Here is a 9,646-nt window from a genome sequence, read left to right as displayed (position 1 = left end):
TTCCTCTCGCCCTCCTCCCCCAGACCTTCCTCGGGACGCGGGAGAACCAGACGAGGCGTTGCGCAAGGCCTGCTGTTTACCTCCCGCAGGGGCCTCCTCCCTCCCTATAAAGCCCGCCGCGCCGGGCGGTCGGAGGCTGGGGCTGGACGGGACTCAGGCCGTCCCGGGAGAGGGGCAGAGGCGCGGCAGGCAGTTCATGCGGGAGCCGGGCGGCAGGGCAGCGGCTCAGCGGGCAGCGGGGGCTCGAAGGCGGTCGCGGAAGGGACGGCGCCCGGACGCTGGCTTCCCATGGAGGCGCCCGCGCTGGGCCCCGGGCTGGTGGAGCGTCTGGAGCAGCTGGCGACCTGCCCGCTGTGCGGGGGCCCCTTCGAGGACCCGGTGCTCCTGGCGTGTGAGCACAGCTTCTGCCGCGCGTGCCTGGCGCGCCGCTGGGGGGCCCCGCCGGCGCCCGGCCCCGAGGCGCCCCCGCCCGCCTGCCCCTCCTGCGGCCTGCCGTGCCCCCGCCGCAGCCTGAGGTCCAACGTGCGGCTGGCGGTGGAGGTGCGCATCAGCCGCGGCCTGCGGGAGAAGCTGGCCGAGCCCGGGGCCCGCGCGGGGAGGCGCCGAGGCGGCCGCATCCCCACCATGGGCAGCCTGGACCCGCTGGGAGAGGTGAGGCCGCGGTGCGCTCCGCCCGCCGCTGCCGTCGGCGGAACGGGGGCCTCACGGTCCCCTGGGGCGCGGGGAAGGGCACCTTCCGAGCCGGGGCCTCTGCGGCAGTTGAGGCAAAGGTTGGAGTTTAGAGAAAAGCGAAGGACGAGGGGCGGTGGCTGACCACCAGCCCTCTAAGCGAGGGGAGAGGCGGCCGGAGGACGGCGGGAAGGAGTTGACCCTCTGCCGCCAGGGGAGGGAGGGACGCGGCCGAGTCCGGTGCGCGCTGGACAGAGCGCGCGCAGCAGGGGCCCGGCTGAGCCGAGGGAGCTGAGGGCGGGAGCCGAGCGGGGTACCCCGGGGGAGGGTGCGGAGGGTGCGGAGGGTGGGGAGGTCGTAGCTAACTCCGGGGCCGCGGAGAAAAAGCTGCAGCGGAGGGCGAGGAGGGCGGCGAGGAAAGGAGGGAGGGAGAGCGCGCGGTCCGCGCAGCCGGTTGTTTGTTACCGGGTCCTCGGCTCCTCCCAGGGCCCCAGGCAGGGGCGGTCGGGGTGGAGGCCACGTCCGGAAGAGCTGCCTTTGGGGCCCCGGCTCCTCTGCTTCCCAGCCTTCTCACCCACCCACCGGCCGCGTCCCACCCGGGCCCCAACTCCTTGGCCGCCAGCCACCCCCACTCCCTCGCGCGGCCCCCCGGTGCCGGGGATTCCCCACCGGCTCCCCGCCAGCAGCTAAGCCATCTCGGTCCCGCTGCCCCTCTTTGAAGTCTGCGTAGAACTAATCGGTTTAGGTGTCATTGGCATAACCAGGCAAAGCCTTTCCTCTCGTCCCTTCAGCACCAGAATGGTCGGCTCCAGCCTTCTCGCCGGACAGGGAAAGGGGAAGGAGGAATCCCCGCCGTGGAGGGGTGGGGGCGGTAACCGGCGGGCTCTCCGGCTCCCACGGTTTCCTGCAGATCTGCTGAGCCTCCTGGACACAAGTCCAGCTGCCTCCTTGGTCAGAGTAGAGAGACCACAAAGCAAAGGGCTCAATAAACGCCACTGGGCTTTTATGACAAGAAGTGAAGCAGCTTTATTATAAGGCTTTTATATACCAACCCTTAGCCCGGGGGCTCTGAGTATGTGTTTGGCCTGTGTGATGTGAGGGGTCACACCCTCAGGAGGGTGCACAAGGACAGAGTGGGGGACAGAGGGGCTGTGGGGGCAGCAGGGAATGGCACGGATGCAGCTGGGCCCGAAGGCCCCTGGGGAACGGGGAAGGTGGTGTCAGAAGGGGTGGTGACCTGAGTGGGGGGGGCATGGAGGAGGACAGGAAGGGGGGTGTAACGAGATGTGCTGAGAGGTGGGGAGGGCCCTCACCAGCTTGGACCCAGCTCGCGGGCGGGGGGGGGGGGGGCTCCCCACAGTAAAAGCTCAGAGCTCACCTGCACGTTTCTTCTGCCCACCCAGGATATGAGGAAGGCATGGAGAAGGTGAGTCCCATGTTTACTGTTCCTTCTTTCCACTACCAGCTGCCACATCCATCACCTCACTGGGCCCACATCTTTGTACCCATTCAAGACAGGTTTTCTGGGTGTGCCTTACCCCTCCTTGCTCTAAGGATTCGAGTCGGTGGGACAGGGGCAGCAGGAGGCAGAGGGTGTCTACTGGTTTCCTGACCTCTCTTCCTCATTCGTCCAGATTTGATGCCCCAGCACCCAAGTCGTCTATCTCAGATGATGATCTCCCTGAAGATTACCCAGTGGTCAAGAACATGCTTCACAGGCTGACCGGTAAGGAGGGCAGGAGGGAGGAAAGTGAGTAAGTGTTTTAGGGTGGCTCCCTTTTCTCTCTCAAAAACAGTCAAGTCCTTTTTGATGTCTGTGTTAGTTTCCTAGGGCTGCTGTAACAAAACATCACACGTCGAGTGGCTTAAACAGCAGAGAGTTCTTGTCTCAGTTCTGCAGGCAGCAACCAAGGTGTTGCCGTTTCAGTCCCTCCTCAGGGCTGAGGGTCTGTCCCGTGGCTCTCCTAGCTTCTGGTGGCCCCGGCATTCCTTGGCCTGTGGGTGGTAGTCTCCCTATGTCTTCACCTCACATTCCCTCTGTGAGCATCTGTCTCCAGGTCCAAACTTCTTTCTATAAGGACACCAGTCATATTGGACTAGGGCCCACCCTACTGACCTCATTTTAACTTTATTACCTCTATAAAGATTCTGTCTCCAAATAAGGTCGTGTACTAAGGTACTGGGGGACTTCAACATATCTTTTTGGGAGGAAACAATTCAACCCATAACAATGTCTACCCTCAAGTCCTCACATTCCAGCCATTCCCCTCTCTTACTTTTTCAAACACTCACACAGCAGACCCTTGGAGGTCAGCTGCCTCTCAGGAGTCTCTGCTTCCACCACTCCTCACTCCTCTCCAGCAGGACCCCAGGACGCCAGCCCTGCCCTGCCCTTGGCACTCTGGGCCTTCTCTGCAGCTTCTGGGAGCTCCTTCCTCAGTCCCTCCAAGGCTGTCCTCACCCCTCTTTAAACTGCTAGAGAAGATGCTCCACCCTCTTGGTCACCCACCATCCTGCTCCCTGCTTCTGGTACCTGAATCCAGAAGTCTTTCCTCGGGGCACCCCATACATTCAAGGCTAATGACCATTTCTCTGGCCCCTTTGTCACCAAACTGTGCCACTCAGCCCCACTCCCTGTAGAATAGGCCTGTCCACTCCACCTATTCCTGTGGGTGAGTGGGCTGGTTTCTCCAGATACCTAGGATTCCTCCCTTTGCCCCTCCCCTATGACACTTGGGGTTCGGTATCTGGTATCAGTCTTCCTCTTTAGATCCACCTTCCCCATCCTGCTGACCCAGCTCCTGAGCTCCACCCCAGATGCTCCTCCCTCCCTGTCCCATCAGCCTCACCTTCCCCCACCGCACAAGCCAGGCGCACCCTCCTCCGACGACGCTGTGCCCCCTGCCCCCGCCAGCAGGCCCTTCTCCAAGTCCAATTCCACAGAAATGGTGCATCGGTGCAGAGGCTGGGTCCGGCCTAGACCTGCTTTCACATGCCCGCACCCTCTCTGGCCCCACAGCCCCTTCAGCTGCCGCCTGTTCTTGGTCCTGTCCCACCCCTACCTCAGAACCCCGAAACCCCTCACTCGGTGCTCTCCGTCTTGTGCTCCGCAGCGGACCTGACCCTGGACCCCAGCACCGCACACCGCCGCCTGCTCATCTCTGCTGACCGCCGCAGCGTCCGACTGGCCCCGCCGGGGACGCCCGAGCCCCCCGACAGCCCGGCGCGCTTCGATCAGCTCCCGGCGGTGCTGGGCGCGCAGGGCTTCGGGGCCGGGCGCCACTGCTGGGAGGTGGAGACGGCGGCCGCCGGCGGAGGCCCTCCTGGGGAGGGCGGGGACGCGGAGGGCCTCTATGCCCTCGGCGCGGCCGGGGAGTCGGTGAAACGCAAGGGCCGGGTAGGGCTGTGCCCCGTGGGCTCCGTGTGGGCCCTGGAGGGCCGAGGCGGCCGCCTGTGGGCACTCACGGCCCCGGAGCCCACCCCGCTGGGGGGCGCCGGGCCCCCACCGCGGAGGATCCGCGTGGACTTGGACTGGGAGCGGGGCCGCGTGGCCTTCTACGACGGCCGCTCGCTCGACCTGCTGTTCGCCTTCCAGGCTCCGGGCCCCCTGGGGCAGCGAGTCTTCCCACTGCTCTGCACGCGAGACCCTCGCGCCCCGCTGCGCATCGTGCCCGCGGAAGGCTGAGCGCCTCGCCCACAGCTCCTCTAGCCTGGCCCGGCGAGGCTGGTTCTTGGGCCTGGCACTCCCTGCGCCCGCCAGGGACCGCGTCCACGTGCCCAGCGGAGTACTGACAAGCGCCCCCTCCCACCTACACTCTCTCCTCCCAAGTAGTGAGACCTCAGCCGGCCTCGTTTCCAAGTCCACTCCCAAAGCCCAGTCCATTCCCACCCCCTCCTCTTGGGAGCTTCTCCCCACAGCTGCCCCAGTACTTCCCAACTGGTCTCCCCATTCTCTTACCCTGCTCCAGGTCGGGATGTGGAACAGGCCCTCCCCCCATCAGATTTGGCCAACGGCCCATGTTTACTACGCAGAGTCCCTGCTCCTCACATATTTACCTTTGACTCCTGCCTCTGCTAGTCTCAAAGAAAGGCCCAGTGCCTTCCCCACAGCCCTGAGGCTTGGGCCTTCCTGCCCAGTCCGTTCTCGGGTTTCTCAAAACAAGACCCTCCTCTTGAAAAGCAAGAGGCTGGACTCTAGCCTTAGGGTTCTCTAGGAAGCTTAGTATCAAGGGTTTTGGGGGTGGCGCTACTCCATGGTGACTGCTTCCCCTGTTCAGTCTTTTCTCATTAAGAACCTTCTTTAAACTACCCCCTGCACATGCTACCTCTCCTTTCCTCAACCCGAGAAATGGCCCGACACCCTGAAGGCATCCTTGTATGCAGCCTCACCTTTCCCCCTATGTATAAATGGGCCCATATTTAACACGTTTTGTGACGTTGTGTTATTTATTTTGTGCATCTGTGGCAATAAATGAGCTCTCCATGGTGGTATGGATTTGACTGATGTCTGCAAGTGTGCATGGCAAGAGGCCTGGAAAATGACATTCAGATCCCCATGAGGTATGGGGAGGGCCAAGGGAGCTGGACATCTGGACCGGCGGACAGCAAAGCCTAAGAAGGAAGGGGTGAGAGCAGAGTGTCGGGGCCTTCCCCCATCTCTTTGCTCTCTTTTCCTTCCTCTTCCTGGGACTACAATGGATCAGTCTTGAAGCTAGGAGACCGAAGGCTGAGGAGAGAGTTGGCTCTAAGCCACCACTCTTGAAACCAGCTGTGTCAGAAATCCTAGATCTCATGAGGTTGAGGAGAGAGGACATGACTATTTCTTTTTTCATTTTCCATTAAAGGTGAGAAAGACAAAGACCTCTCTCCCCCCCCAGCTCCTCTTGTGGGCATGAGAGACGGGGGCAGGAGTGCAGTGGGAGAGCTCCCAGCCACACCAAGAGCTCGGACCCTATAAGCACATCAGCGGATGAGCTCTAAGCCAGGGTTAGCAGGCAGAGCTGGGCAAGATCAGCTGGCATCTGACTGGGACCCTGGCAGTGAAAGCTGGGCTGCTGGAAACCCAATCTAAGTGTTTGGGACTCAAGTACAGAGTATAGGGGCGAAGACAACTGGATACAGGACAGGCAGTTTGGCAGTGGGAACAAAGGGAAGAGAGGGACCAAGATGCCTGGACCTGTGGGCAAGAGGAGGATGGGTGTTGGGGGGGAAAAACCACAAGGGCTGGGGCAACCCAGAATAGAATAGCAGCAAATCAGAATTCCAGGATCTCTGTCCACCCTCCTCTGCGTCCCTCTCAGGCGGAGGGGGAGGGGGTGTTGAGAGTGATCAAACCACGGGCTTAGTCCCCAAGTAGCCACATGAACACAGTCAGGGCCAGACAGACACAGGAACGGTGGGGGAGAGAGGAATTTAGTGCTGCATTGGCCCTGGGGGAGGCTGAGATGGGTCAGGGGGCTGGGAAGGGGTGGTGGGGCTCGGTCCTGGGGTTGCGCGGCTCCGTCCTCTGCGGTGGCCTCGTACACAGTGTGTGTGACCACAGCCTTCCTCTTCCTCCTCCTCACTCTCCGTAGAGCTCTCACCAAAGGCCCGAGGTTTCTCATAAATACAGCAGCCTGCATTTGGAAGGAGGAGCCCAGTTAAAAACGAGGAAGAGTAAGATGTAGGGTCAGTTCTGTTCCCATTGGACCTCAGTAAGAAGTCCTCTACCATTGTCTCCTGCTACTGTCCAGGATCCAGCTTCCTCCTTCCACCATTGTCTCCTAACACCATCCAGGATCCAGCTAACACCATCCAGGATCCAGCTTCCTCCTTCCACCATTGTCTCCTAACACCATCCAGGATCCAGCTAACACCATCCAGGATCCAGCTTCCTCCTTCCACCATTGTCTCCTAACACCGTCCAGGACCCAGCTTCCTCCTTCCACCATTGTCTCCTAACACCATCCAGGATCCAGCTAACACCATCCAGGATCCAGCTTCCTCCTTCCACCATTGTCTCCTAATACCGTCCAGGATCCAGCTTCCTCCTTCCACCACTGTCTCCTAACACCGTCCAGGACCCAGCTTCCTCCTTCCACCATTGTCTCCTAACACCATCCAGGATCCAGCTAACACCATCCAGGATCCAGCTTCCTCCTTCCACCATTGTCTCCTAACACCGTCCAGGACCCAGCTTCCTCCTTCCACCACTGTCTCCTAACACCATCCAGGATCCAGCTTCCTCCTTCCACCATTGTCTCCTAACACCGTCCAGGACCCAGCTTCCTCCTTCCACCATTGTCTCCTAACACCATCCAGGATCCAGCTTCCTCCTTCCACCATTGTCTCCTAACACCGTCCAGGACCCAGCTTCCTCCTTCCACCACTGTCTCCTAACACCATCCAGGATCCAGCTTCCTCCTTCCACCATTGTCTCCTAACACCATCCAGGATCCAGCTTCCCCCGGCTCACCTCCTGGCACTCAGACACTCAACCCCTAATCCTTTTAGAGAGCTAGGAATCCAAAGCTGCACTTCTCTCACCTGATACCCTTCAAACCCTGGCATGCCCATCCCAATTTGAGCCCATCCGTACCTCTTTCCCCTCTAACTTTAACCTCCTCTCCCTGATGCCAGAGAACAACCAAGGCAGTGACAGGACTGGGGGCATCTGGTGGCTTCAGGATGGCAGTGGATGTGAGAAGGTAGAAGGCATGCGGGCGGGAGTGATAACTCCAGCGTCACTGTGGGCCAACAATCACTCACATTTTGATGAGCGGCGCCCCATGTGTTCGTTGTCCACAGTGTCACTCGTCCATTCCACCTTTTTCTCTGGCTTCCGTTTCCGAAGTTTGATGGTTAGGCTCCGGTTCTCCTAGGTTAACAGAGATGGGCATACCTATGTAGTTACCTCCTACGGACCATTCCCACTCCCTCCCAGGGGCCTCCTTGAGGCCCTATCCCAGCTCAATCAGTATCATAGCACCAGCAGAGCTGAGTGGTCGGAGATGAAATAGAACAGGTCTCTGACCTCCAGCAGGAATCATGTATTTCCTGTTCTTGACAACCACTAGTATACAAAGAAGTCACAATTCCTAACCTAGGGAAGGTCCCAGCAAATCTTCAAAGGAAAATATAACCCTTGCTGTTTCTCCATTTTCTCCCCCAAATTATCATGGTGGTGTTTATTTTCTCAGTCCCAATGCCTAGTCTATGATCTCTTTTTCCAGACTCCCTAATCTTTTTCCCATTAGAGGAAGAACTCCATTCTCACCTCTCCTCATCAAGCCCAGCCCTCTCTACCTCTTATCCACCCATTCCCCAGAATCCTGGAGTCTCTGGTAACTATTATTCTAAACTCCCTCAATCCAGGTGTTATTAAGCCCAATACAATCTTCTCCCTTTAAAAACAACCTGTTTTTGCAAAAATGCTACCTTTTCTGTATTTACATCTTCTCTGATTTTTCAAACATTATCTGCATCTCCTTTTTTGTTCCCTCCTTCTCTCTGCTTCCTTGTACATTCATCCCTCTGACAAATACTGATCAGCATTCTTCCCAATTCCCCTACAGCTGGCCTCCCACCACGCTCGCTGTCGCCCGCACCCCTGGCTCCCGCACCGCGGGCTCCCGTTCTTCATCACACACGCCGCCAGCCCGGGCAGCACCCCACGTCCCAACACGGCTCTTGACCGCCCTCTGCACCACCTCTGCCCCTCCAGGTACCCCCAGACCTGAGGCTCCCCCAACCCGATACTCCGCCCGCTCCGCCCCACTCCCCGCCCAGCGCCTCAGCCCCGCTCCGAAGCCCCCTCCCTCCCGGCGCGCCCGGGGCCACGCCCACGCCCGCGCCCCGGCCCACGCCCGCGCCGCCCCGGCTCACGGGCTCGGTTGTCACGGTAACCGTCGTCTCCGTGACGGTCTCGCTCAGCCCGGCCCCGGCCTCGGCCATGGCCAGGCCGCGGGAGGGGAAGCGGGGAGGACGGGGGATGAGCCCTTCCCTCGCCCGCGCCTGGACCTGAGAGGACGGTGTCTGACGCCGAGCAGCCGGACCCTCCGCGCCTCGCTCCCCTCCTCCGGGCCGCTTCCCCAGCCCTGCGGAGCGCGGCCGAGCCCACTTCCGGCCCTCCGCTTCCGGGTGTGACGCAGGCCGCGGACCCCTCGGCTCGCCCGGCGCCCAGCGCGTCGCAGCGCATGCGTGGGGGCGGGCCGCGGCGGTGAGGCAGTGCGCAGGCGCCGGGGGCGCGGAGGGCGGTCAAGGGCAGCGCGGCGCGGCGCGGCGAGCGGGGGCGGGGAGCCGCGGCGCCGGGGCCGCCCAGCCCCCGGTGGGTGGCAGGGCGAGGACGCTGAGCGAAGGCAGCGCCCCTGCGCTGTGTCCCTCCTGTTTCCTGCGGGAGTCAGGGGCCCAGCAGCCGTGGGAAGCTGGATTCTAGCCCGGCGGGGGCTCCGCGGGCTGAGCCTCGGCCGCGCCAGGGAGGGTCCTGGGCTTCGCTCGGGTCAAGGGCGCGCGCCCGTGTCGCAGGGTGATCCCGGCCGTGGGGCGCGTGTGGGGGGGTCGACGTGAGACACATCGATGTCCCCCCCCTTCTCTCAAAAGATGAGTGGGAAAATAGGGTGAGGATCAACAAAAAAACAAGCAGAGAAGAACCTGGGTTCGAGGGCCGGCGCCTGCGAGTTTTGGAGCAGCGCCCTTGAGGCGCGTTCGACTTGGGGCGTTGTCCTGGCCGCGCCAGGCCGTGGAGGGGCAGGCGCGGGAACCCTCGGCCCGCCTCCAGCTCCCAGGCCAGTGGGAAGGGCGGGCGTGCTTGGCGCTAACAGAACGTAAGACGCCGGGGTATCCAGGCAGATGGGAATCTCACCTCTGAAACGAGGTTAGCCGCACACTGCCAACACTTCTTCTGGGGTAATGAGTAAGCATACGCAGAGAAATGCTCATAAATTATAACACAGGGCAACTTATGCTACGATAAAAATATGTGCATGTTTCTCAGGGAGCA

At 61.1% G+C, this 9,646-nt stretch overlaps 2 protein-coding genes across 3 annotated transcripts; one reads left to right on the top strand and one right to left on the bottom strand.

Moving 5' to 3' along the window:
- Positions 1 to 258: 258 nt before the first annotated feature.
- Positions 259 to 4,447, top strand: RNF39 (ring finger protein 39). Of its 2 annotated transcripts, none has more exons than XM_087817065.1 (4): positions 259 to 651; positions 2,073 to 2,095; positions 2,304 to 2,395; positions 3,783 to 4,447. In XM_087817065.1, exons 1-4 carry the CDS (start codon positions 289 to 291, stop codon positions 4,352 to 4,354), a joined length of 1,050 nt encoding a protein of 349 aa, XP_087673191.1. In that variant the 5' UTR covers positions 259 to 288; the 3' UTR covers positions 4,355 to 4,447. The 2 variants fall into 2 exon arrangements, with proteins under 2 accessions (XP_087673191.1, XP_087673190.1); XM_087817064.1 differs by lacking the exon at positions 2,073 to 2,095 and adding an exon at positions 2,135 to 2,187 and having other exon boundaries at positions 289 to 651.
- Positions 4,448 to 5,112: 665 nt separating this feature from the next.
- PPP1R11 (protein phosphatase 1 regulatory inhibitor subunit 11) lies at positions 5,113 to 8,725 on the bottom strand. Its single transcript, XM_087817063.1, has 3 exons — positions 8,533 to 8,725; positions 7,417 to 7,525; positions 5,113 to 6,284 (listed from the first exon to the last, which is right to left on the bottom strand). Exons 1-3 carry the CDS (start codon positions 8,599 to 8,601, stop codon positions 6,082 to 6,084), a joined length of 381 nt encoding a protein of 126 aa, XP_087673189.1. The 5' UTR covers positions 8,602 to 8,725; the 3' UTR covers positions 5,113 to 6,081.
- Between the last annotated feature and the right edge of the window lie 921 nt (positions 8,726 to 9,646).

Source organism: Miniopterus natalensis, chromosome 5 (assembly GCF_054644295.1).
Source record: "Miniopterus natalensis isolate mMinNat1 chromosome 5, mMinNat1.hap1, whole genome shotgun sequence".
Lineage (NCBI taxonomy): Eukaryota > Metazoa > Chordata > Mammalia > Chiroptera > Miniopteridae > Miniopterus > Miniopterus natalensis.
This window is presented reverse-complemented; position numbering and strand designations above follow the sequence as displayed.

Bases quoted from the DNA above. Each gene is read 5' to 3' on its own strand.
- RNF39 (XM_087817064.1), top strand. From the start codon at position 289: ATGGAGGCGCCCGCGCTGGGCCCCGGGCTGGTGGAGCGTCTGGAGCAG. The intron at 2,188-2,303 runs GTTTTCTGGGTG...TCATTCGTCCAG, and splicing joins TTTGTACCCATTCAAGACAG to ATTTGATGCCCCAGCACCCA. The intron at 2,396-3,782 runs GTAAGGAGGGCA...TGTGCTCCGCAG, and splicing joins CATGCTTCACAGGCTGACCG to CGGACCTGACCCTGGACCCC.
- PPP1R11 (XM_087817063.1), bottom strand. From the start codon at position 8,601: ATGGCCGAGGCCGGGGCCGGGCTGAGCGAGACCGTCACGGAGACGACG. The intron at 7,526-8,532 runs GTGAGCCGGGGC...CTGTTAACCTAG, and splicing joins TTACCGTGACAACCGAGCCC to GAGAACCGGAGCCTAACCAT. The intron at 6,285-7,416 runs GTGAGTGATTGT...TTCCAAATGCAG, and splicing joins GGGGCGCCGCTCATCAAAAT to GCTGCTGTATTTATGAGAAA.